Source organism: Platalea leucorodia (genome assembly GCF_965183815.1).
Source record: "Platalea leucorodia genome assembly, chromosome: 5".
In the NCBI taxonomy this organism is placed as follows: Eukaryota; Metazoa; Chordata; class Aves; order Pelecaniformes; family Threskiornithidae; genus Platalea; species Platalea leucorodia.
The window spans coordinates 31,957,506-31,985,239 of NC_138827.1; the positions used below are offsets into that span (position 1 = coordinate 31,957,506).

A 27,734-nucleotide genomic window follows, 5' to 3' on the forward strand; every position below is an offset into this window, starting at 1 on the left:
GCATGCATCAATCCTGTTAGTACTGCTTATTATTTCACAATGGCGTGTCAGGAATTACAGGCACAGACCTTTCTAAGGACTCTTGCAGACCTTTATGCACTCTCATCCCGAGTCAGGATTTTGTGGAATTATGTGCTAATAAAAGCTAATTTTACACATTAAATTGCATTCTTTGAAATTGCTCTTTTAATTGCTGATCTTTCCCTGACTTCTCCACAGATCTCTCCGAGCCTCCTCATTGTCGACTTTCTGCCAGGGAGCCCTCCATGCCTCATCATTAGGGCTAAAATCTGCCATCACTTAACATAACACACAGAGCTTACAACTGGGAGCAGCCCCCTCCCTTGCATGGGAGCACAGACAATAATAGACGCTATGGTGGCAGCGCCAATGGGAGTTTTACCATGTATTTTAATGACTTGTGCTTGATTACATTTGCTAGATTGAACCGAAGTTCATTTAGTAATTGGTATGATTCTTAGAGGGTTCGCATTTGACATTCCTTGCTCATTAAAGAGCTCCAACAATGGCTGTTACAACTTTCATCTCGACGGTGACCCTCTCAGATATATATCCAGTCTTTTTCTTTTGATAAACCACCCAACCCGGCATTCATTAACACTTAACCATCTGCAGCCAGCCCCTCCTAGTACCTTCTCCCTTGCTTTGATGATATAATTAAAAGCCTTCTGTATTATCTCCCTCAGAGCGATAAGTCTAGGTGCGTCAGCTCTTGGCACATGCATTGTTTGTTATTCGATTCTCTCTGTATCAGCTGTTCCTCGCGACGGGCTCATTTTTCATATGTTGTAAAGATTAGCTGATGGAGTGGGAGATCAGAGGCATGGGAAGAGAGTGTGGCTTTCGATATTAGTAACCAGATGCTCATTTGAAATGGTGATGGAGTTTGCTGTTATCTGTTAGATTATTTGGCTCCTTTGCTTTTTACCTGAAGATAAACTGGTTTAAGCACTAGTCAATGAAAATTAGCATCATCTTTAGTGGCTTGTTATGATAGAGTGCTCTTATCAGTCTGGTTTAGCGTGGCTATTCTCTCCTTGAATCTGGTTTACAGAAATCGCAGCTTTGTTTATGCATGTGCCCAAACTTGCCTGTTTGACCTTTGAAGCTGTGATTATAATATTAATCTATGGGACTATTCTGTTGCAAATCACTTAGGTGGTCTGTATTTCAGAGGATTTTCATTGCGGGACCTCCCTCTTGTCCAGCATGATGTTCCGTTATTGTTAGTATATTCTACATTGAAAGCTAACTCAGAGTGGCGTTTCAGTACATCTTGCTGTCTGGCTGGTCTTTGTGGGGATTTTTTTGTGCGTGATGGAGCTGCAGCTAGGATAGCACTGTGCTACTGTCTGTCCACTTGCACTGATTTTGTATAACTTTGTTATAAAGTTGCTTAGCTACAGAAAAACTTGGTACAATACTTGCATGCAGATACAAACTTCAGCCCACAAATCCTCAGTGTCCTGCGGTGTAGCTAAATAGTGTTATTCCAGTTTGCAGGTGGGGAGACTGTATGTGTGAAAGCCGCGCAGACACTGGCAACAGAACCAGCATTTATTGAGGAGTTCCTGTTTTAAGCTCTTCTGCTTGATGTCTAGCCCTTGCAGCCTTCCCCTGCCTTGTGTTTAAGGGGGGTTGTGATAGATCTTGAATAGGGAGAGAAGAACCTGGCATTCTGGCACTAAAGAAACTGTGTTCTGTTTGTCATCTTCAAGCTAAGAATTGGGTTTTTTCCTCCTATTTTTCCCTCTCCTTCCCATGTTGCATCCATTTCTATTTTTTTAATGTGTTTCTTGCCTTGTTCCATTGTTTTGTTTATTTTCCCAACTTTCCTCTCTGCTCCATTTCTTTCCATTTGTCTCTTTCACCCGTTTCAATAAACTATTATATTCATTATATAAATACAAGGGAGCCCTTTTTCTCAGAGAAGATATGAAAATTCTCCCTCTCATGAATACAGAAAATGTGGAAAACATCCTCAGGATGCAGGAGGGAGTCTGCTGACTTCCAACTGCAAGACCTCATTAAAATTAGTGGATTCCCTGTCCTCTTTGCATAAGGAACATTGCTATTTGGGCTGACTTCCACAGCAACATCTGGGCCACTGATAACATCAGTACTGGAGCATTGCTAGGTGAGCTCATGTTTTGTTAATGAAGTAATCTACTGAAAGTGCATATATCATTTTTTAGTACCACATACTTTACTGCAAAGTGTTGTACTACTATTATAGGAGCTTTCCTTTGTAAGCGGGACTTAAAGAATTTAGTTATAGTTAATAGTATGCTTGGCTTGAATTGAATGGCATGCTTGAGAAATGCCACCTAAATTATCAAATTTTAAGACTGAAATACTTTGGTAGTTCAATGCATTAATTGAGAAATGCACTGAAAAATGGCTTGCTAGAACACCTGATATTCTTGGTAGCTTTGGTGTTACTAAATATTCAGTGTGCTAGTACAGGTTTACTATACACACACGCGCACACACACACACACACAGATATATATATGTATGTATGCCCAAGTTGTGAGTGATCCCTCTGCTGAGCTAACTAAATAATAAAAGTGATCATGATCACAAACATCTGACTTTAGCCTGTTCTGGAATAAGCGAACAAACGTTGGATGGAATATACTGGTAAGATATGTTCATTCAAACTTCATTATGAAATTCAGGCATCAAAGGAGGAAAAAACTAAAATGGAGACAATTTCAGGTGTGGATTGAAATTTCTGTCCTTAATAGCCTCTGCACTGTGAGTGCAGTTGCAGATCTCTTGAACAGCCCGGTGTAGTCTCTGACCGTTGTTATGTTTTGTCTTTTTTAATTTGCACACTAAATATTCTTCTGGCTTTTCTGTCCTGAGAACTAGCGGTGAGTGTTCAGACAGCCAGAACACTCTCAAATGAGGCTACAGGTGTGTGGAAGGGAAAGCAATACTGGCATAAAATACTGGCTGCTTTGCGACAGGTTCCAAAAAGGGTTTCCACTAAGAGCAGAGAATTAATAAAGAGAAGTAACAGAAGTAATCAATGAGCCTTTTTGATTTACAACTTTGTTCTTAAAATATTGAAGCTATTGGAGATTTCTGAGTTTCTAGAATATTAACCTGCCACTGGTCTGAAAGCGAAGACTTCCCTGTTTGCCATTGTTTGGCTAATGATGAGAGGGAGTTTTACTGGTCTTTTCCATCTTACTGGGCTGGATAGGGAAACACTTTGTAATTGAGCTGCGGCAGGCATTTGTAATGTGTAGTGTAGGAAAGGTGAGCAGACCCCATCTCCTTCCCCTATTCCCCTCCAGGAAGTGTTGGAAAAAATACAGTAGTGTTGTTGTGTTTGCTAGCAGAACATGCACAGCCTTGCATATTAAGGCAGGCACTTAGCCAGAAGCTTTGAATTATTGTACCCTGACATTACCCACTGTAACTTTTAGCACTCTGGGCCCATTACCTTGGCTTCCTGCCCAGTAATGTGCAATTTCCACTTACATAAGAAGATGTAGCAGGAGTAATGACTCCTTGGAGGAGGTGTTTTCTTTTGCAGCAAATCAGCCCAGGGCCAGCAGGTGTAAGTTTATAGACACACTCCAATAATGGCAGCCTGCACTGTTCTCCTCTGTTAATCCAGCACTAGATGGAAAGAAACAGATCTACCTTTACAAACTTTTCACTATCCACTGACTTAATTGCAAAGTCAAGCTCTTGTAAATGGCCATGCAAAACTCTGATTTTCCTTTTTTTTTTTTCTTTTCCAGGCACCCCAGAATGCACATCAGAACAGGGCTGATGGATGCCCATCTCTACTGTCTGAAGAAATACGTGGTAGACTTCCTTGTAGAAAACAGGTAAAAAACCAAGCCGTTCACAAGGTAGTAGCAGGTGTTTGCATTGACATATGGTTTGTACCAGAGCTTTTAAAGGAAGATTTGTTTCGTTAAATGGGATAGCATAAAATAGAAATGTAAAAGAAATGAGTTTTCAAAATGCTTTAACTACACTAAAAAGAATGCCAAGCATTACGTCCGAGTTTCTTATTCAGACCTTTTTAAAAAAAAAAAAAAAAATTAATAACAGCATAAGTGAAAGCTAAAATTTTTGCCTCTTTTCTGCATCCCTTGTTTTCCTAATGTATCTGTGCTTTTTGGCTGCTCATTTCACCAGGGCTCCCCCATTGTTAGGGCTGTGAATACATTTCTGACCTTTGATTTCCCCCACCACAGTCTGTTTTGGCCTTTGCAATCACCTTTTTTCTCCCTCTTCACATCCACCACCACTGCAGGTGGGCTAGCTCTGTAGCATCCTATGTTTTTAGCTTGTGATGTTCCTCTGTCAAAACTCCAAGACCACCCACTGAGAGTAAGAAAAACATCCATTTATGGAAGTGGAGAAGGATCTTAGCTATAATATTTCATGAAACAGACAAAAAAAACCCTGTTTATCTTTAAAAAACAAACAAATGAACAACCCCCCTCACAGTAAGTAGTTCAGTTTTGGACTGATGTCCCATTCCTAGGCTTTTTGTAGCGCTCTCATGCCCATTACATATATTGAATGCTCACTGAGTTCTCAAGATTTTCTCCCCTTTTAAGTAAGATGAAAGATAAAGGGCCTGACTGAGTCTTGTGTTCATAGTGCTTTTCCTTAGCACATAAACTGGCATGTGAAAAAGCGTTGGGGGGCAGGGGGATTTGTGGTAGTCTTGACCATATACAAATCTGATGATGCAGTTGGATACATGATTGAAGGAGCTCTTCCAGATTAAGGTTCTGTGAGTGAGTTAAAATTAAGTGGAAAATCTGTGTTAACCCCCAGGGCAATTTCTTACCATGCATAAGAATAAAGCTTATCCAATACTCTGACTGGCACATGGGCGCATTGTACAAGTCATTTTAGTTCCCATTTGCGTATGGGAACACGTCTGACGGGTGAGAAAGCTTCAGGAGCAGCAGATGCTTTAAATCTGGAATAACCCATTTATTCAGTGTATTTTAGAAAGTCCGTGACAGTTTGGACTTCTTGTATTTCCTGTGGTAGCATGACGCAGTGGTTATGCCTTTCTTTTGTCATAATACAAAATGTAGGACTCATTTCTTGAAATCTTCTCCATCTAGTTTTGCTGGGATTAGACATTTCCAGAATATTACACATTTCACACACTCAGTTCTTTTTTCATTGGTATTTCATGCTGTTTTGAATTTAGACCATTAGGTCTGTGGGACAAGGATGGTCTTTGTCAGACATGCCACAGTGCGTGACACAGTGAGGCCCCTAAGCGTAAATAGTGGTAACTTCATATTTCAAGGCTTTATGCTATTTCCATTGAAACTGGTGAGATCTTTGCCTTTGTCAGTGGCGGTATTTTACCTTGTATTAACCAAAGCCAGCAGAGTGAAATCCTCCTCTGAACTCCTCCAGTTGCCCCCAGGTCCCCACTAGAACAAGTCTACCGACATTTTGCAAGTATGAACAATTGTTTTTGTTTTCTATGGAGAGGTCATTCCCTGTCTTCACTATTTTATGAAGCTGTGCTTCTTTTCTGTGACGCTTCCATGACAAATACATAATTACAGCAGCTAGAAAAGCATTTCTTAAGACCTGATAGCAACATCTGGCTTACTAATGGCAGGTAGCTGCTTCATTCTCTTTATTACACACATGCTGCTTATTCAGTCAATTGAGTGAGAGAGTCAATTGCAAGTAATGTGCTTAACTGGCAAATCTGTGGAATGGGACTGTTGCCATGAGGAATAACTTGGGCTTTCAGGCTCCTGGCATTGGTGGGCATTTGCAGCTTGTTTTTCTTCCCTGAGGAAGGGGAGGACAGCGCATACCCAAAGATCTTTCCATGTTTGGCAGCAATGTGCCAGGACTTTTGAAAGACCCTGTGGAATATTTTTGCCTCAAAAGTACTGACATATACATAATTGTTTGGGTTTGGGGATTCTTTTTAATACTTTGTTTTTTAGCCTAGAGAGAACCTGCAGTAAGATTTTGCCTCTCTGCAATTCGGCACCAGGACTGGAGAAGCTCAGATGCCTTGTTTAAGCTGTGCGTGTTTAAAACTAACAGCAGGGACTGAAGTGAACAGTGAAGCTCTTGTACGGTGCCAGGAAGTACTGACACAGTGTACTTCCTCAATATTACAATATTTACATTGTGTTAATATTTTAACAGCAGGGTTTGATGGCAGGCAGAACACCTTTTTTCATTGTTTGTAGCTCAGTGAAGCATTTACATTTTTTTCAAATTTTATTTTGACATACAAAGGCAGAAAAGATGTTGCCCAGCAGTAAAAAATTCAGATCCTACAACTGGCTATAGCTCAGTCTTTTGCAGAGGAAAATTATTATTACTTCCAGGTCAAAGAATTACATGAAAACTAATGTGGTTATGTATGTGGGATCTGTTGCTTCAAATGGGATAAAAGCCCAGTGTAGTCCCAGCTTAGCTGCAAAGATGTGGGAAGAACAAGCTCTCTCCAAGTCAATGTAGTTTGTATATAGCTGCACCTGTAAGGGTAAATTGCATTCCTCCACTTCGATCGGATTAATATATGCATTGTGTGTAAGGTCCAAAGCCGCTAGCAACTGATATGAAAACAGGGAAAAGAGAATGTGAAATGGCTAAACCTTTGTTTTGTGTAAGTGTATGAATCTTGCTTTAGGATTTGGGACAACTTTGTTACATGACACATGTGGAAAAAGGCTGGATTTATTGTTCAGCTCCAGAGTGGAGTTGTGATACTAAAGCTGTATCATCAGCTTGGCCACTGTCTTGCTTTATGGTACTAGGCAGGTCCCGTAATTTTTCTATGAGCTTGTTTGCTCTTCTGGGTGGGATTGTTTGGAGAATAATCAGTGTTTGTTTGGCAGCAGTGAGATTCTACTACGGGGGATGTTAGGAGAGGTCAAAATACTGTTTGGTAGTCTGTAACTCAGTTTGTAGTTCTTTAATACGTTTTTATGAACTATTTTAAAAGGACTGAATAGTAAGTTCTCCTGCCTGAAGTTTTATTGCACTGTAGCAAACCAAACATATTCTTGAGTTTTAAAAAGCAGAGATCGCTAGTGCCTTTGAATAAAAGTCAGAGGAAATGGTCTGTTTATTAGAACCCCCACAAATATGTATGTCCAGACAAAAATAAAAAATATCACGCCCCTAATGTTGTTTAAACCTGAGGAATTTATTTTTGGGGGAATTAAACTGCTTTCTCTTTCCTCTCCTAGGAGGAAAAAATGCATTTTGGCAGTTAAAATCCCCATCTCTATCTATCTCTCAGCCACTAGTTCAACACTGCATCTTAGTGAAATTGAGTCTTCAAGGGTATGACAGTCCTACCCTGTCCGAATTTACCAAAGGCAAATGCTCGTGATTCCACAGTGACGTGGGGAAACAGCTGAAGAAATTCTTGCCCCTAGCAGTTTGCTATTCCCTATGGCTGGAATTTACACCTTCCCTTCTCTCCACACTCCGGCATCACCAGGGCAGGGTTGATGATGTGAGTGCTTCTTAATCACCTCCAGTGCTCTGGCAGCCTCTGTTCAGGGGTGCCAGCAGAAGCACTCGGAGCTCCGCCCTGGGATGGACATCTTCATCCCCGCACCCGCAGTGGCTACCTGGCGCTGACGGCTTCTGGGTCTGTTCCCACTAGATTCACAAGAGGTCATGGGCCATACCCTGCTACCAACCAGATTTATCCCATCTGAACAGGGATTGTGACCTCAATGTGAACAAGCAGCAGCTTGTTTGGGCTGAATTTTCTGCTGATGTTAACTATCCTGGGTTTTTTTTTTTCTGCAGAGACCTTTGGTTCTTTCCCAGGTTCCTTTCTGCATCAATGAAGTTAGAGTTGCTGAGGTTGGTCTTGGTTTGGCAGGTGTACCGAGTCTGCCGAATTGTATCACATCTTTGCACAGGAGTTAAAAATCTGATCTCAGGAGGGAGGTCAGTTAAAAATCTGATCTCTCTGTATTCAGGCGAGAGCTTTTCTTTCCTGAACGTTTCCTTTTTCGGAATCAAGCTAACCTGAGGATCTTATAGGTGCTGCACTTTGTGGCATGGGGAAGACAGGCAAGCCATTGGCCGTGTGTGTTGCAGGAGCTGCTCTGCCAGCACAGGGCAGGGATAGTTGAAAGTGAACACCTGCACCGCATGATGAACTGCACAATATTGCTTTTCTTAAAACGATCATTGCACGAGCTGAGCCAGCAGGCTAGACAGAAGCAGAGGCTGTAGCTGGCTGGGGGCACGGCTCCACCCCACAGCTGGCGGGCCTCACACCCCTGGGGCCCTGGGGTGGCAGCCAGCACAGTAGCCAGTCCCTTTTTTGGCACTCTCCTGAGTGCTAGGTTGGAATCCTGCCTCGCTGCTGCATTCAGGGCAGATGGAAGAAGAGAGTCCTTATTCCCTTTCCCCTGTGAACTTCATCTGTAGCGGAGGGCAGGATCTAGGCCTGTGCTTCGTGAGCCCAGCATGTTGCACAGGCATGCACTGATACTTCTTCACTGTGTGCCGACAGTTTGCTTGCTAACAATCCCAGCAAAGCTGCTAGCAGAAGAAATGCGATCAAAGTGAAACTGCATGGTAGTTTGTGTTCTGTTTTTCCAGAATATTTCTAAAGCTCTAGCCTGGTGAAATAAGATACCTGATTTGGGGGAGGGTGAGAAGGGAGATAGATATAAAGCAGCCCCTTCCCCTTTAAAGTTTTAATGTGGAAAATTCAAACTTGTTTTGGAAATTTAAGTATTGAAGATGTGTGTCTATATAGCCTGTGTATAAGCTTATAAGCATATGTAATATGCATTTATAATATAGGTATGCATGAATGGCATTGTGCCCACAGTCAGTTGTGCAGGTACAGATGACAACATTTGTTACATGTGTAAGGATTCCACCCTGCTCACAGCTGAAACCTGTAGACATGTGGAGGCTGCCATTTTCACCTCTCATTGAGGTAGACCAAAAATCTTAAACCAGATCAAGACTGCCAAAAACAAAGTAGTATATGGTCCTACTTATTAAGTTACCTCCCAAAAATCACTTTTGTCAAATTTCATCAGTGCAGAGCTTGTCGGGAAGATGCTAATCAAACCTTAATTGGTTGGGCACACAAAAAGTTACATTTAAAAATACTAACTTTGCAAAGTTAAGCACTTGGCAGTTAGGAAGTGTCACAGCTGAGGCTCCCTGTGCAACCTTTTTCTTCTGTATGTGCCACCTATTACAGTACAGTCTCCAGTTACATGACTCTGTACGTTTTCTTTCCCTTACTTGCTGTTTAAACCCTGTTCTGAAGATAAGGTCAATACTTTCCTTTTGGATTCTTGGTGCTCATCACTGATACTATAATGCTCTGCACACACTTCATTAACTGTCTTTCCAGCACCCCAATGAGTGAAGTAGCAGTCTTTCCCCATTCTGAAAGGGGGAAACTAAGGCACATAAAAGCTGAAGTTTGAAGCATCTTTGTCTTAAGTATGCCATTTTTCACTCCTTAATGTTATACAGAGAGTTCTTAATGTTGAAAGAATCTTTTCCATTGATGATAGCTGTCACAGGGTGACACTGATCAAATCAAAAGCACACAACCAGCAGCAACCTGCAGAAATTAGATTTACGTTCTGCATTCAGCAGCATCTGTAATCTCCTCTGACAGAAAGGAATTAAAAAAAAAAAATTAAAAATCAATTCTTCAGGCGTCATGCATTCACCTTAAATATTAGCACTTCTTTTCTCCTCTCGCAGCCCTCTGCCTTGTACATTTAACACACATGTTCTAACAAATGAGGCAGGCATTCTTCTGCCTCATTACACAGCCTTGATTCATCCCCAGGGCATAGTCCATCTTTGCATTGGGTGAAGAAGAGATGAAGATCAGGGAGAGTGGAAAAGTAGATGAGTGTGTTTTTAAGGATTGTGTCATAATGTGTACACACGAGGTCTTAATTAAGATTGTATAAGCAACATAGTTCTAGCTTTTCTTAATGTGAGTGCCCAAACTGTTACCCTGATGTTCTTCTAAGTGCATGTGTATATATATTTATATATGTGACACTTTTAGAATTAATCAGTGAGGCTACTGTGACTCTTGTTAATGGAGTAGCTGTTATCAACATAGATTTATCACCTTTCAGGTCAGCCACCAGAAGGAGATGGGATGCTCTAAACTTCAAAGAATATCCAGCTCAGCCTCTGTAACCTTGGCCTGGAGCATACTTTGTTACTCTGTGGAGTAGTGCATGAGCAGTCCGTTGCCTTGCACAAAGAGAGAGAACAGAGCATGCCCAATGTAGAAGGACTCAAAAAATTTAGCTGCAAAACAGGTGTCTTCCAAGCATGTGCAAACAGTGGTTTTTCAGACTTAGCTTGATGTAGTATGGGCACTTTTAATGTTTACAAATGTAACGCGCTGATGAAAAGACAACCTTGTGCCAAATTGCAAGCATGGAAGTGCAAGAGCTTTTCAGCAGAGCAGTTGAAATATTTTTAACATGGACAAAACAAAGTATTTTTCCGTAATTTTGTTCTCGGAAATAGCCGAGACATTTTTGATGAAGCTATCCAAAAAAAATCAGCTTGAGGCAAACACCTGGCATGGGTAATTTCAGCCAAAATAGTTAAACTTTGGCAAAGTTTACAAACAGATGAAGACAGAAACTTACAATAGGAAATGCTGGGCAATTTATCTATATGCACCCGAATTGCACCACCTCTGAAAGCCAGTCATCTCAGTTTTTCTGAAGGCAGATGCCACTGTGTATTTGCTCAGATATTATGGTTTCTCTGTTATGTACCAGAGGGGCAGCTGCATTTTCTAACATAAGGAGATCTTTGGACTTCATTTCAAAACACTATGTCTGTATATCTAAAACAAAGCTAGTAGCACACATCTTCCTCTTATATGTTAGAACGTTTTACGTACTTTTGTGGTGTCCTTCCCCCTTCCCCCCTCCCTTCCTCCTAAAAGCAAGGTAAATTTTTTATTGTGTTTAGTAATGTGTTTTGCAAATCACCATTTTGTCCTAAATCTAGTACTTCTAAATTGTTGGGTGTAGAAAAAGCCACCATTTCCATCATACAGTCACCTGGGAGCTGGGCAGCTCTCTTTGTGTCCAGGAGGAATGATGCGTGGTACTGGAAAGGCAAGAATGATTAACAGCAGCGCTGTGGTTGCTTCAAAAGGTCTGAGTAGGGGTTCGCAGCGCCTTGTCCTGGGAATGCTGAGTGCTAGCGTCTTGCTTGCCACCAGGGAAATCCACTTTCCCTGGGGTGCCCTCCTCTCGGGGTGCACCCTGCAAGAGGCTGAGCTGGAGCTAAAGAAACAGATCAACCCTTCTGCAGTTCTCCCGGCGCTGGCTGGAGAGCTGCCTGCCAGAATTCGCCAGTGGAGAAACTCTTCTCTGAACTGAGCAAATTTGCAGTAAGCTTTATAGCCAAAGTCAGTATGATTTGTTTGCAAAGTTAAACATTGGGTTTGGTTGTTGTTTTTTTTTGTTTGGTTTTTTTTTTTTTTAACTGCTGAAATAAATAGGAGCAAACCGTGTGAGGTCATAGCACTCTGCCTTTCCAAACTGCTTCAGCTGCAGTCCCAGAGCAAGCTTCTCTTCTCGGCTCCCCTCTGCTCTGTCCAGAAAGCCTCCGCTGGGCCAGCACGAGGAGGGGAGAGGAAGGTTTGCTGTCTCAGTGCTCTGTGCTCTGAGATCTGTGGCCGTGAGAAGAGCTGCAGTGGATCCACCCTTCTCCTCCCCGACAAAAGGCAGGAGCAGTGAGATCTTTGAAAACTGGAGGTGCGAGTGTCTGGCTCTGAAGCTCCTGCTTGGATGGCTGTGTGCTATGCTGTACACAAAGGCCCCTGCAGGTTTATATTAAGGTGCTGCCCAGACTAAACCAGTGCATTTTTTCTTTTTCCCCTCTAAATGCCTTTTTATCATTCAGGCTGTCACCTGTGTTTCCTGGCAAGGGCTGCTGGCTGGGGGAGGTCTGGCAGAGCTGAACACCCAGCTTTGGTGGTCTTTGTGTGGCTGCCTGAAAGATGGCTTAAAACAGAACCTGCTCTGTGAATACCTGCGAGTTAACATGTGTCAGCCGTGTGGCTGGAAGGTTTCTCCTTTGCTGTAAAGAGAGATTTTATAATGAATACTTCCCTTGTGATTAAAATGGGTAAATAAACAAATAGCTCCTACAGGAAGTATACTGTGTGAAGATGGAGCAAATAGATTGTAGCTTTCCAAGCAAGGAAAAGAAAAGGCGGGGGGGGGGGGGGGGAACCACACAACCAAACCAAGCTCCTCCTTAGTGCATTTAATGTATTAGAATGTGAAATGGCAATTTATCTTTCCCATTTCCTTTCCTTGTCAAACATATCCAGCTGTTGGAGCTTTCTCTGCTCCTTACTAGAAATGCCAAGACTTGAAATTTGTTGATGTCCTCCTCCTCCAGAGTATCATTACCTCTATCATCTTTCCGTGGTACCAATCGAGCTCAGTCCTGAAAACCTCAGGAGAAAAAACCCTAATGATCCAAACTAGATTTAAACAAATTATGATTTTCAGCAAATCAATTCTGTAATAAATAAAATTCCTTTTCCTGTTAGCGGACTACCTGGGAGCAGACATACCTCTGGATGCGTTGAATTGGAGCTGATTAACTTCATGAATAACTGCAAATCTTTCTTAATGAGACCACAATATGCCATAGTGGCCATGTGCCTGAGGTACTCGAAGCACGCTTGGTCACAGCACAGTATTCTGTGCATGCAAGCTGCTCCTAATGCAAATTTTTGTAAAGTAAATGTTAAAATTCATTAATTTTATCCTCTAACTGTTATTTACAGCATCAGATAATGACCCTTTGGATTCCCTATGAAAAGTGAATGTAGGGAGGCCATGAAAAGGTCATTCAAATGTCAATGCCAATATTATAGAATCATAGAAAAATTTAGGTTGGGGAGGGACCTCTAACTGTCTCTAGTCCAACCTCCTGCTCAAAAGTAGGGCTAACTTTTGTGTTGCCTAGGGGTTTTTTTGCAGTTGGGTTTTGAAAATCTCAAAGGATGGAGACTGGGCCTTGTCCCAGGACTGTACCACTCACTGAAAAGTTGTTTTCTTTATGTCCCAACTGGAATTTCCCTTGTTACAGCTTGTGTCCATTGCCTCTTGCCCTTTTACTGTGCACCTCTTGGAAAAGTCTGGCTGTGTTTTATATCGCCTCTTTTTTAGCAGTGGAAAACTGTAATCAGATCCCCCGGCAGCCTTCTCTTCTCCAAGCTGAACAAACCCAGCTCCCCCAGCTTCTCCTCCTGCATCATGTGCTCCTGGCCCTCTTGGTGGCCTCAGCTGGGCTTGCTCTGATCTGATAATAAACATTAAAAATTGTTAACTATTTTGTTCGCTGTTTCATGCAGTGGCAGTTTCCTTGGGTAGCCTTCAGTCAGATTGACTTTTGTCTTCATGTGAGATATGGATTTTGAACCAAGGAGGAATGATGATTCTTTTATCCATCTATGTGTGCTTTTTTCTTTTTTTTCCTTAAACCATTGCCACTTGGACAGTATCACCCTAAGCATTCTTTCATCAGCGCAGTACATTTTCTTCCACACAGCACTACTTGCATGTAAGATAATACTTGGGGTGAAATGATTATCTTACCTTGCTGCACATTTCCCTGTGAGGATAGAGTCCATATATGTGATACCATGGCATATTTCTCTTGCAGTGGAAAACATAATACATTTTCCTATATTTTCTGTTCTGTTCAGATGATCTGAATTTCTCCCCAAGATTGTGAAACTTTGAAGGGTTTTTGGATAATGTTTTCCTTTGTTCCTTTTTCTGGTTTGCTTCTAAATCTCTTTCTCTTGCATACCACTTCAGTCACTGACTGATCCTGCTGAAATGCTGGGAGTCCCCTTTTACTCATGAGCTGAATTTTTGGGAGAGAAAATAGTGATTGTTTCCCTACTATTCCACTTCTCATAGTTTTTGTACTCTAGGTGTTAGTTCAATGTCAAATTTCATTGTGCCTTAGCCAGTCAGATGAAACATGAACAATAATAAAGATGCCTATAGCACTGTTGCCAGCTTTATTATTGCATTGAATTACTGCGATGGGAGACTTTTCTATTAGCAGAAAGTTAATAAATGCTACTAATGATAATAGGGCACACATGCCTGAATAGAGTAGCTAAGAGGTATCTTCATTAAGTCAGTGAATCATCAATAGATAATAACATTTTAAGTTTCATATTAAGTAGCTGGAGTATGAGGTAAGGGCTGATCTTAGAACACAGTCTTGAATCAAAGTGGAGCAACTACACATTGCTTCACTTAAAGTGAAAAAATAAAAAAAGGGAGTATAACATTTTAAACAGCCACAGGACAGTCTATGAGATACGCTGAGTGCTGTCTAGTTAAGTTACCGGTTTTGAAGAAATCAAAGACCTGAATGTGGAGGAGGAGTGACATTTCCCTAAATCAAAGACACAGATATGAACTGTAGCGCACACAGCATTTTACACCAAACCTTGCTGGATGAATACCACCTGGAAGGAACATTATGAATAAAAGTAGGCTCGTGACGAGAGACGGGATTCATTGGCCAAAAAGCTTCGTCTTAAAGTTCTTCAAGAAAGGGTGAAGTCACAAAAAAAGAAGTTTAGTCTTACCGCAGGACAGTAGAACACGTTGAAAATGCCACAGTAAAGAGAACAGAAGAGTTGTCCTGCAGGGAGGGGTGGAGCAAGGATTAGTAACCAATAGTGAGGATAGGAATTAATTAAGGTAGAATGATTGCTGGGGAGAAGGATGTAGAATTGAGAATGGGTCCGTTTGACTGCAGACCACCAAGCACGGTATCTGCATGGAGAAATGGAGCGAAGTGACAGGGACATCTACGGTGCCTCTCATGCAGCCTCAGTGGAGCAGGGTGAAAGAGCTTACCCATGTGAAGCTACAGCCATGTCTATATTTTCTGACACATTTTATACAGACAAGTCTGAAGCATTTATCTATCTAAAAATATACTTGTGCACCTAAAGTTTACATAGTTCATCAGTTTTATGGATACATGTCAACTTTATCAAACGCATCATATGCGTGTGTTTGTTTAGGCATAGTATCAGAATGCCTCTGTTCGATGTACTTTTCAGAAAAGGAGCCTAATTTCAAAGGCATTTAGAAAAGAGTTGGTAACTCAGACACAGATGGCTGCAAAGGCGGAGGTGGGAGAGAACGGGGAAAGATGAGTTCTGGCAAGGAATCACATTTGGTGCAGGTGCGCTTGTTTTAGAAGAATGGGATGCTGTCTGGGAATGAATGAGATCCATTCCTCAGCAGTGTGTACAACCTGCCAAGCACCCTGGGTGGCCTCCGACGGCCTCGGAGACTTTTGGTCAGAGAGTAGTTCTAAAAATGTCTAAACTTGCTGGCATTCCCGTGCAAAAGCAGTATTAGTCTGGAGCTGTGGGGCGTTCCTGGCTGTTTGGTGAGTGGGCAGAGTTAAGGTTACTTAGATGACCCGAGCTGAGGGCGCGCACGCTTTCAAAGGATTTGAGTATGTAATTGAGGGGTTTTAATTTCTGTGGTCAATTTTTCAGAAAGCTGCCTTGTTCCCCAAAGGGTTTTTTGGCAGAAGTGGAAGTTAGATCCCTGCTCCTTTAAGTGCATCCAGACTTGGTGGAACTTGAGAGCAGCTTTTTATGTGGTTTGCATCCATACCATCCCTTCCATACTTTGATCTGGATCCTCTCTGCGTTGTGGCGTCTATGATTGTCACTTGCGTGTCGTCTTCTGCTTCCCCTCCATCATCCAGAATGCAGGGATTTCGGTGGTGATGCTGCGGTTTTGGGAAGTCATTCATAAACTTGAGCCTGCAGAGCAAAGCTGTGCAGTTGTACCGGCTTGCTCTGCAATGGCTTTTGAAATACTGTCACGCACGCTCTTATGAATGTTGGGAGTAGGTTGCTGTCAGACTTGAAGGTTTTGGGGAGAAAATAGTATGGAAAGGCAAATGAAGCACAAATGCAGTCGTGTGGAATTACCATTTAGTAGAACATTTCTCAAAGTTTCCTTGCCTTCTCCATAGGCTCCAAAAATAATAAGAGACACTGACAAGTAATTAATTAATATGAAATTGGGGGGGATGAGAAATATATTTACTCTTTTTGTGATAGAAATCTTGAGAGTAGAACAGGACAAATAGAACATAGCAAGAAATAACATCTGTTTGATGCTATGATTGGTGTCGCAGGTTATTGAATTAGGCACAAGTAATTGCCGGGTAGTTTATTGGCCTGCCTGGTTACTTTGGAGTTTTCCTTTGTTATAATTGGTCTCGGGTACACCAAGCAAAGGCAAAAAGATTATTCCAAGATACAAGAGCAGAATTAGCCTTCTGCAGGGAGGTGGCACACCCTATAAATTTATCATTTGATATTTTTTACTTTTGTATGTCGTCCTTGTCTGCTTTCTCCACATTCTTAGCATGTCTGAGAAATTCCAGCATTTTTAGCAGTGAATCAGTGAGAAGAAGGGGAAAAGGCCTGTAATTGCTTTTTCCATTGTGCTTGTTAAAACCGCATTGTGGGAAATGGACCCAAACACTGTCTTTTAAGTGGTGTTGAGTATGAGGCAGGTGGTATTAACTCAGGACTGCATTAACTCTTTTCAAATCTCTTTCCTGTTTCCTTGAGGAAACATGCCTGGTGTATATATGTGGCAAGGGCTGTTTGCCTGCCTCTTGCATTGACATTTTAATTTGGTCCATGATATAAATATCATTTCCCTAATCCCCCTTGCCCTGACCCTGTTTTGTCTTTTCTTCAAAGTGAGTTGACTTTTTTTTTCTCTAAGGAGGGGGGAGGAGATGGGAATGGTGGCTGGCTGCTCTAGTTTGGAGCATTAAATGCTTGGGGAAAAAAATCTCAGAGTAACTGTTGTTTCTTTCTTTGTATTCACATGGAAATTTTTAATCTCCATCAAAGGATCAGGAGAAAATAACGTTGAGATTCAACAAGAGAGCTCCCAGCTTACATGGAATTTTTAAATGTTATTTGGCTTTATCCTTTAAGCGATGAGAACCATGAACTATGTACCTACAGGGTTCAGAATTAACTTTTCTCTTTCTTCCAACACACCCTCTTTTTTTTCTTTCTCCCTCCCTTTTTCTTACATCTTTATTGTTCTGCATAAACATGCAACTTCTTTTTGGCCAAAACTATAAGTGCCTTAGGATTTGTTTAGTTGTATTTATGTATACATTTCTAACATTAATTATGAGCACCAGTCTGAAATACAGCCTCATGTTCTCCTTTTGATGTGATCTGAAGAATCTCTGTTGAAGGCCATGGAGCTAAGATCAGAACCCAACCCACTGTATACTTGCATAGTCGTACAAGAGCTAACATTAGCCTGTTTTTAAAAAAAAAAAAGGGGGCAAAAGTAGGTATAAAAGGGCTAATAATCTGCTTGTTTGTAGTGGGGAATCACAAATACTATCTGCACCTGTAGATGTAGCTGATTGTGCTAATAATGATAGCAAGGAAGACCCCCTGCAACTAGCCCATGGAGAATAACAGCAGATTTCACAGGTGGGTGCTGACAGCAATGGTAGATTTCATGCTTCATCACAGATTAATAAAACAGGGAGGATATTAAAATGCTAATACTCATTAATACCGTTTTATGGTGTTTAACATTAAACATGGAAAATGAAAATGAATGACAGCCGGTAAATGGAACTGACAGTTGTGTTCAGGGTGTCTGAAGCCAGTAAGAACTAGCTGTAGGAAATAAAAGCTGTGGATGCTCCCATTCCTGCTGTGGGTCAAGCCAAACAGCACCTCCTGGTACCTAGACTTTTGCAAGGTCACATAAACTTAAACAGGCTCTTCTATTATTATAAAATATTTGATGACATTTTTTCTTTACCAGCACTGGTGAGAACCATTATTTTCTGTGTCATATGAAAGACAGAGTCTTCAGCAATACATATGTCTAAGAGCAGAAACCAGAGCCCATTGAAGCATAATTGTGAAATATATATTTTTTTGAGTTGAGGTGGTCAACATTTGTTTTTTTTCCCCAAAACTCTTCTTGTGTTTCAGTTGGCTCCATTATTTCTCATTTCTTACTAAAGTTTCAATAAGCTTCCCTTCATCCCAGAGGCAGCTGCATTTCAGCAACAAGTAAAAGTTGGCCCTCTGTGGGCTGTAATGTATGTAATGTATGTAATACAATATAATATGATATAATACACATAGATACAAACTTAATTCTGCCATATCACAGACTGTTCCAATTTCATTTGAGTTAAAACTCACTGAAACCTTCTGCGTAGCTGTGTTTAAATAGGAAACTTAAAGATCTATGGTATTTTCACCTAATGTTCTTCACAAGTAAAAATTTTTAATTTAGCACGAACCTTATCTGTGCCCTTGCTGTCATGCAAAAATCCCAGGAACTCTGGGAAGACATCGCAGTGCACAGGGTCCCAAGGATAAAGGGATTCTAAAGGCACGGTACTGATTTCTCTCTGATGGTGATAGTATGTGGTAAAGTTACAGTTGTTTGACCAAGTATCCATTTTTATACCTTAACGTTTTAGGTTTTAGATAAAATTAACCTTGAATATCCTAGGTTTATAATGCCTAGGTCTGAGTCTACAGTCTGCAGAGCTGACTGCAAATGACTGATGTGTGCTCTGAGCTACTAGGTACATTCAATACAGACTTTTCCAGGGGGTTCCTTTGTTTATAAAAAATTATCTTCTCTTGAATTCCCAGCTGTTTCTTGCACGTGCACCATGAATTTCAACCGCCCTGTTGTCTTCATTTCCCCCATGTATGCACTGTCTCTTGCCAACATCCCCCTTTGTTGTGACGTGCTGTGTGAATGGAGGATTCCATCCCAGTTATAATTCTAATTTTTATATGCTTAAAATGTGATCAGAATCGACGCCTTTCAAAACTGCTGCCGTCTCCCATTGTTCTCATAGGACTGAAGCCACATAAGATGCTCCAGGGATTAGTCCCCCCTTCCTTTACAAGCAGCAATTTAACGGCACTTTCAATCTTTAGCTGTTTAATTGAAAACCTACTACTTTCTGTCGAGCTGAAAACAAACAGATATCGCTTCAAAATCAAATTTTGGGGAATGAAAGATCATGAAAAAGGCTCGTCACTTGAGCTGGAATTTATGAAAGCATGTTTATTTTGGCAAATATTTCTCAAAAGCAGGTTCATTTTTATCCTCTCTACGGTCTGGATTTTCCTGTGAGGTGTCAGAGCATGGTTACTCTGATTTGTCTTAGAACTGGATTTTTGCCAAAATTTTGTGTGTCCTCCTTTCCTTCTGCCCACTTTCCCACTTTATTTCTCCTGGTCATAGTAGGTTTTTCCTTATGTTGATCTCAGTGGGTATTTCATTCTTACTTCTTGGTGCTAAAGAAAATAACAAGGTTAGAAACCAGGGTGATGCCAAGTTTTAAAACCTGAAGAGAATAAAAAAAGACTGCTTTCTTCAGCATACAGAGTCTTACACTTATTTCTACTTAATATGGACATGTGTAGTTCAGGATTTGATTATAAGAATTTTTAACACACTAGACCAGAAACCTTTCTGGTTTGTTTTTTCCTGCATCTAGGTTACAGGCTAGTTGGTTCTCCAAACTGCTGGTACTTTTTTTCTCTCTAGATGAAGGGCCTTCAGTCCTATCCCTCCTTTGATTTAAATTCCTTTCTTAGTCCCAGCCAGATGTTTGGTTTCCCGCGCTGTTGACAGTCAGATAATATTCTCACGCTATCACTTCGTATATCCACATTTGCAAGATCTGTCACAAAAAATTCCCAAATTGTTGTCACTGAGTGCCTTACTGCGTATTTTTTAATACTTTCCAAAGGCAAATTCCTTTAATGTCACATATAAATTCTGCTTAAACAGCAAGCAAAGGCAAACCGTCCTGTTTTTCCTTTTCCAGTAAGAAGGGTGTGTTTCTGAGCCACATCTTATGGATGACCCGGAGATTTACTCCACCTTTGCTGAAGGAATGTGGCTAGCACTTCAGAGAATTGCAGGAAAGCTTCAGCAGTTTGGCCAAGAAAGAGTAAACCATTGAAAACGAGGCAAAACTTTGTCTTTCCCCTTTCCACTGCTTTCATTTCCTACTGTGTTGTGTTGTCCTCTGCATCAGACTATTTAAGACTGCCAAATACTTGGATATTTTATAGGTAATATATCTTATAAATGCCATGGCCAGCCTCTGAGGGAAACACAGGATTGTCGGTTTTGGATGGAGTATAAAACCCAAGCAGGAAATCATTGCTGAATGGCACAGCTGCGGGCAAACATTGTAAGCTAGTAAACTGCCCATCTGCACAGCCACACGTGTGTCGGAGCGCAGGGCCAGGACGGCCGTGGCAGAGCATGCCTGTAAGTGGTTAGCAGGGAGAGATTTGGTGATTAAAGAATGAAGTGTTTGGCTTCTTTAGTTCCTGAAATACAGTTATCTGAAGGTGATTATAATCTTATTTTCAAGAAGGAGGAGAGACTGAAGACGAGAGCTTTTCCTTGTCTGTAATAAAAAATAAAAGCAGAATTTCAGATCTGGGATGGGTTAGATCATCCCACTGCAGGACGGAGGATGTGACACAACCTATGGTTGAGGACTGAAGGAAAAGTTTGTCAAGAAAAAGGAAAGCACTGTATTTGTTCATAGGGCTGAACTGGTAATCACATCTGAATCTTGCCATCAAAGTCAGAGACAGGAAAGACTGTTTTGGTCCTTTTTCTGTTTCACTATCATTGACCCAAAAAGGAGCCTGGATGGGTTATGAGCTGTATGTTTCTTAAAGTTTGAACTGTTTAAGATCCCCCTTTGCTAGAGATTTTGCCAACCAAAATCACTTTCAGGAGACTCATTCTAGTACTTTCCTTTTTTAATTTAACCTATAGTTAGTTCCTAGTTTTGTTGTCTTCCATGCTAAATAACTCCTCTTTCTTTGCGGGTTATCATTTGTTGAGTTCCTCTAGCCAAGCTCTCTGTGTTAGTTCTCCCAATCTTTCCTCTGAAGTTTAGCACTTCCTCTTATACATGCCAAGTTTGAGTTCATTTTCTGCATGATTTTCCCAAGCACTATTTTAAATAATCCACAATTCAGTAACTAAATGCAGATTGTAAAAATAATGAAGCAACAACAATAAAGCTCTTTTAAGACTGCATCTCACGCTCTTCAACTTTAAAAACTATTGATATGGGGTTTTTTTCCAAATACTTTATTGAAAAATAAAATTATCTTCTAATAGTCAAAATTAAATTACCAGGGTTATAATTCCATTGTACAGTAGATATTTGTCTATTGGGGAGGGTGTTTTTCTTGATTCATTGTAGTGTATAAATCAATGCAAGAGGAAAGATAATCTAGTGATAAGGGTCCTTGTTTAAGGCATAGGTGGCTTGGGGTCAAGTCCCTGCTTTATCACAAACCCCTCACGTGATTTCTCTGCCTCCTACTATTGGGGTGTCAAAATGAATATAATAAAAGTTGAAATCTATATGCAGGGAAGATGGGTGTATTGCCAGCTGAAGCCTTTGGAAACTTTTCTGTCGACTGATGTATTTTGGATTGGGGCACCTAAAGACCGTGAAACTCTTGGGATCTGAACTTGTTAAAAATGTATTGATTTCTCTTTGTTAAAGAACTGAGTCTTTAAAATGTTCTTGATGTTTCATGTGAGCAGGAGGACATCATTAATGTCTATGTCATAAATATTTTAATTTAAGTATCAGATATTTCAGATGTCCTTGAGTATTTCCCTTTTTTTTTTTTTTTTGTCACAAAGAAAAGGAGCTGCTGCGTTTTTTCCTCTATAGGGACTTTATTCTCCCTTTTCCTGTCAATTGATGCTATTTTTAAAGCTACTTAAAGTGGATTTCAGTTGTCATTAGGATGTTGGTACTATTCTGCATTCCATCTGCACACAAGCATGAATTGCAGGGTGATGCCATATTAAATTATAGGCATCTCTGTTAAAATATAGGGGAGTTAGTTCTGAAGATGAAGCTTTTTCCTTACTTTGAATCTTCCTTATATTGTAATGCATTAAGGAAGCATGTGACTAGTGGACATTTTCTTAGTGCCAGATATCTTGGAGTACCTGGCATTTTGATTCATTCTCATGAAAAATGTTCAAAATGTCTCATAATGTTATGCAAAGAAAATGAAGACATGTAAGTTTTAGCGTTTATGGACTGCATGTGTGCTTCTCCTTCCCCAGGACAATCACATCTCTCCGCAGTGAACTGATTCCACATCTGGTTAGGAAACAGTTCTCTTCTCCTACATCATTGCAGCAAGGACTAGACAACAAAGAAGAGGACCAAAAGAAAAAAGAACAAGCATCCCTAGGTCAGTACAAGTATCAAAGATTTGATGAAGGTTTTAAAGCCCATACGCTACAGCTGAATTATAGGGTAGAGTACAGAATTAGCCTGAAACACTAGTTCGGGTTTTTTTTTTTTTCCTCTTATACTTCATGATAGCAAATATTATAGTAGATTTCTTTTTCAAACACTACTGTGCATTATATAAATATCTTTGTCCTCCCTTATTTTGATGTAAATCAAGAGCAAATCAGCTAGGTGCTCTATTTTTTTTCTTCTGGAATACAGTACAGGTAAATGTACTTTTGAAAATGTAATTTTAGGAGCGAGTTCCTAAAATTGCATAGGGCAACAGACTAAGCCTTAACCTCCCTGCACTGGGAACTGGACAGGATCTCAGATCTTGGAATTTATTTTTAGCATTTCCGCTGTCTCCTTGTGTGACCTTGGGCAAAACATTGCATCGGTCCTGATCTCTTGGTTCCCACCTGCAGAATAAAAATAAGCACTTACTCACTACATGTGATAAAATCTGTTAATGATTGCTAAGTATCTAGCCATTCAGATGAGGTGAGGCAAAGATTTCTCTTCCCCAACAGTATTTTAATAGTATTCCTCTTCAGAAAGTATTTCATTAAATCCTGTCTAACTTCATGCATGTGTGTGTTCTCCAGACATTTATAGCTTCATAAAGGAAGATAATAGCTTGCTGAAACCTGCTTCAGATAACTCCTGTTGGAATGATCATAGAGGAGATATGAATGAATCTCTCCATGAAGGAAAAGTGCGCTGCTACGTCCATATAATGAAGGAGGGACTGTGCTACCGAGTGAATACTCTTGGGTTGTATATTGAAGCTAACCGACAGGTGAGAAAAATACAGAACTGCCACATGGGAATACAGCAGTAGTTTATGGGACATTTTATCCTCCAGGAGTGGCTCCCAGCAATACAGCTGAGCAGTGTGTGGGAATTGAACCAGTGCCATGTTATCTAGGCACATCACCCTACTGGTTGCTGGATAGGGACATGAGGCCAGGAAACAGTTCTGTCACTAATTTACTCCATAGCTTTGATTTAGCTAAGAAAACCCCCACCCCACACATACTTCTGTTTTTTGGGGGTGGCAAGACCTGCAGCCAAAGAGCCAAGAAGTGTGGAAAATGAGGCTGGAAGTAGCTTTGAGAGATCATGTAATCAACGTCCGCCATGTCCTAAAAGCAAGATCACTTCTGACTGGACTCTTCCTAACAGATGTTTATCTAAGTGATAAAGACAAAGGTTATTAAAGATTTGCAGGAAGACTTAAACTATCCATACATTCAAATTGCCTAATGCTTTCCATTATGAAAGAATTGTTTTATGAACAGGTTTTACTACAGTGGTACTCCAGGTAAACACAGAGGTGAAATGTTGATCTGTTGTAGCTTTCACTTTCACACTACTGAGAATTCATAAAATAAAAGATCACAGGGGACGATTAGAGAAATCCTGTACTAGCTAATGATTAAAAGCTTTTAATATGTTTGAGGGTTTGGGGGGGGTTTACTACACTGGCTGATGCAATGTACAAGTTCTCACTGCACTCTGCTAGTGATGAACTTTGTTGTTATCAGGAGTGGACAGTTTCCTCTAGTTTTGACTGATATGAGTGCAGTAGGGAAAGACTCAAGATTTCTGGAAGTGGGGCTGGGAGAGTGATAAAATTGTATTGGGAATCCTGGAAGTGATCACTGCCTTGCCTTTGTTCTCAGATTGAGTTGATTTCTCTTTAATAAAATGAATGGATGAATTTATGCAAATTATAATTGCAGCATGGCAGAGTGAGTTCACACACTGGAGCTCTTTCTCCTTGGTGCCTGTAGAGGAGCATAGAAATAAAGTGATTTGTTTTGCGGTTAGGGTCGTGAGGAAGGAGGCAGCACTGCTGTCAGAAAGGGAGAACTTTCCCCAAGAATATCAGGAACAAGTGTGCCCAAAGGGTTAAGGGAGAACACCGCTTGCTAGGGGAAGTGTGCATGTACATTTGGCAGCAGCCACTTCAGTAAAAAGTTATTGAGTTGAGCCAGTCAGACTCCATGTGGGTTTTTTTGTGTTGGTTTTTTTTTTTTTTTTTTTTTCACCCTAAATATTCTACATTTTGGTCAGTTCAGGAAATGTGTTTGCTCCTGGGTGGTACATAGAATTAGTGTTTTGAAATCACATTGGGGCCTTCAACATTGGAAAGGATTTTCTTTGAATTTTTAACTTTTCCAGAATGGTAAAATTTCTAAGGAAACTATGTGGAGGTAAAACATAAAATGGAGCTTAATGAGGGGTTGTGAGAAAGGAGTTCCTTTTTTCAGTGCCACTGCATTTTGTCTCTCTTGCTAATCCTCATAAAAGATACACATTTAATTTTATCGGCTTTTTTTTACCTGTTTTGTCGGTCTCTAAGGAAGGCTTTTGGTGTCTTGTTTGCTCTTATCTTGGTCTTCACAGAGCAGATTCTGATTCCCTGGCTGCAAAGCCGGGACCTAGAACTTTGCTGTCCAAGAGGACAGACTCACGGAGCAGTAGCAGTCCAGTCCAGTAGCCGTGGGAAGGAATGGCATCCTAACCCATTGCCCTTCTGGTGAGGAAACGCTTTACTCACATCATTTCACTTCCAGCTGGGTTTCTGGATGCCTGCAGCCTGTGTGTGGGCAGGTGGGTTCAGGAGGGAGTTATCTTCAATAGCAGGAAATAGTTTCTTTGTAAGATGAATTAAATCCAAACACATCTTAAACCTTCCCTTGACCCAGGCACTCCCTCTGACTCCTGCCCCCTATCTAACCTTCCTTTTCAGAGCAAAATGCTGGTAGCTTTCTTGGGTCACCCCTCAGGCTGCGCTACCATTGACTGATTCTAATAAGGGCTTTGCTCTGGCCAGTAAAATCCTTTATTTATTTCACCACACCACCTTTCCACTGAGGAGGGCAAGAGCCTTTCCTCATTTCTTTCCCTTCCCACAGAGCAACACTGGATAGTAGGAATCTTTCCAGCCTACGCTGTAGGTATGCTTTGGTATGTGTCCTCTCTTGGATCTGTCTATTGTGGCTGCCCAGCTATGTGTCAGGTGAGGACAACCTGAAGTTTTTAGGAAAAACTTCTTCACCGAAAGGGTAGTCAGGCACTGGCACAGGCTGCCCAGGGAAGTGGTTGAGTCCCCATCCCTGGAGGTATTTAAAAGACGGGTAGATGTGGTGCTTGAGGACATGGTTTAGTGGTGGACTTGGCAGTGATAGGTTAACGGTTGGACTCGATGATCTTAAGGGTCTTTTCCATCCTTAACGATTCTATGATTCTATGGACATCCCTTCACCAAGCCAGCATCATCCAGGTGGACTGGCCTAGTTTGTGGTGTTTTGGTAAACTGGTGGGTTTCTGTAGTGCCTGCACCTTGGACTGAAGGATCTAACCTACTCTTGTTTTTTAAAAAACAAAGAAAACACAAGTCTAGCGGGAAGGACCATCTTCAATACATAAAGAGCTACAGATGTGGAAATGTCTACTGGGGACAACAGGGAGCCTGAAATGATAGCTCAGAGGTGTGTGCTCATCTGAGCTCATCTCACTCATCTGAACGAAGCATCAACTGTGAAAATTCTTACCATATGAAAAACAGCACTATTTATCCATCCTTGCATGCTCGAAGGGAAACGGGTTGGTCATATTATGAATATCCAAACAATTGCCTGCGAGTATCATCTCATTTGAGATCTTGAGATATTTTTTTCTGATCTGATCCCAGCTTCTTTAGATCTGTGGGATCTGCTTCTTGAGGTTCACTCCCTAGCCATCAGCTCTTGTTATCCCAGCTTTCTAAGGAAGTCATTTTACACGATTGTACTGTACAGCAGCTGCTTTATAGCAGCTTTGGAGATTGCTGGGAACTCTCAGCCAAGTTTAACAGAGCAATAGAGATCTCAAAGATAAGCTTTCCGAAGAGTTTTGTAAAAATAGGTGCCTGGGTAGAGAAAAGAGAGACTTAATGAGTGCTGCTTCCTTCCCTCAGGCAAACCCAGTTACACCATCACTGTGCTGAGACTCCTGTTGACCTCCCAGATGGACAGCCAGTGCATACATCCTGGCTGGCCAACAGCATGTGTGGAGCTCTGCACCAGCCCCGGCACATGCTGCCTCGTACTCGGGCATATGATTTGCCATGACACAGACCTCTTAGCACTCAGGCATCACTTTGCCGCCCTCTGTATCTCCCGTATTTCTTTGACCGCCGTCTCTGTCCTACCAAGATGCATCACACATTGCATCACCGCTGCAAGTAACTCTGTACAGCACTGTGTCTGTGCATTGCTCTGAGACTCCCACCTCCCCTGAAATCCCCATCCGTGCTGTCATCGCCTCTTCTGTGGTGTGTGACCTTGGCCCCAGCCTGACGCCAGGAGATGCAGAATGCCTCAGGCTGCTCTTTCACCCAGAAAGGGAGGAATGATGGAGTGATATCCCATCCTCCTACAACGCTGGCTCCCCTTTCTTTTCAGGAGCCAGTTCAGAATTGCTCTCCATGGATTTCTTCTTGGCTACCTCATGGGCTGTGTCTCTCTCTATTACCACTGCTGCTTTGTCTGCTTATCTAACACCTGCCTTCTCTCTGTCAAGAGCCTTTTCTTCTGCAGCTTTCTACCATCTGGAATAGCCACTTGATCAACTTTAGTTTCTTTCTTCTTAAACATCCGAAATACTTTTTTGTTGCCTGTACCTCAGCATGCTACCTTATTGAGTGGGCTGAACATAGACACCTTTTTATGCCAGTTTACTGGTTTATATTTGATATTACTTGCTTCCCTCTCTTGCATTATGAATGATGTAAAACACATTGACTTGCATTTGAAATGGCAGATGCTGGACATTTTAGTGATGTACAGGATGTCACTGTGTTCAGCTGGTGCCAGCTTGCTTGCTGATGATGATCCACTGCTTCTCCACAGGTGGGAAGCTGAGTTGAGAGGAGACATGCAGTGCACTGCTGTGGAAGTGTACCTGTCTCCTTTACAAAAGGGGACGATGATAAATCACACATACCTGGTTGCAGATTTAAAATGCAGGAACCTACATTTTCCTTTAAGTTAAAATGTTTATGATAGATGCACTAGTGCAATGGAAACCAAAGCCATCTTTGAGCTGTTAATGTAACATGCAGGTACAGCACTGTTGTGTTAACTTGTGATGTGGGTTTTTCCATCCAGGTTCCCAAGCTGTTGCTTAATCTGGGTCTGGAAGAGCCACTGGTTCATGGGTCTGCACAGATCACTGACAGAGGCATGGTAAGTGTTCCCTTTCCCCATCTCTGC

The 27,734-nt window shown here is 41.3% G+C and overlaps 1 protein-coding gene across 10 annotated transcripts in view; it reads left to right on the forward strand.

Moving 5' to 3' along the window:
- The window catches only part of EIF2B3 (eukaryotic translation initiation factor 2B subunit gamma), a 107,780-nt gene that overhangs the window by 48,296 nt on the left and 31,750 nt on the right, over nt 1-27,734 (forward strand). For all 10 annotated transcript variants that reach the window (XR_014228396.1, XR_014228397.1, XR_014228398.1 and 7 more), the window contains 4 exons: nt 3,783-3,872; nt 22,296-22,426; nt 23,076-23,269; nt 27,630-27,707. Coding sequence is in view for 6 of the 10 variants with exons in the window: in XM_082314259.1 (XP_082170385.1) it covers nt 3,783-3,872; nt 22,296-22,426; nt 23,076-23,269; nt 27,630-27,707 (493 nt within the window). In the remaining 4 variants the exon portion in view is untranslated. The remainder of the gene's footprint in view (nt 1-3,782; nt 3,873-22,295; nt 22,427-23,075; nt 23,270-27,629; nt 27,708-27,734) is intronic.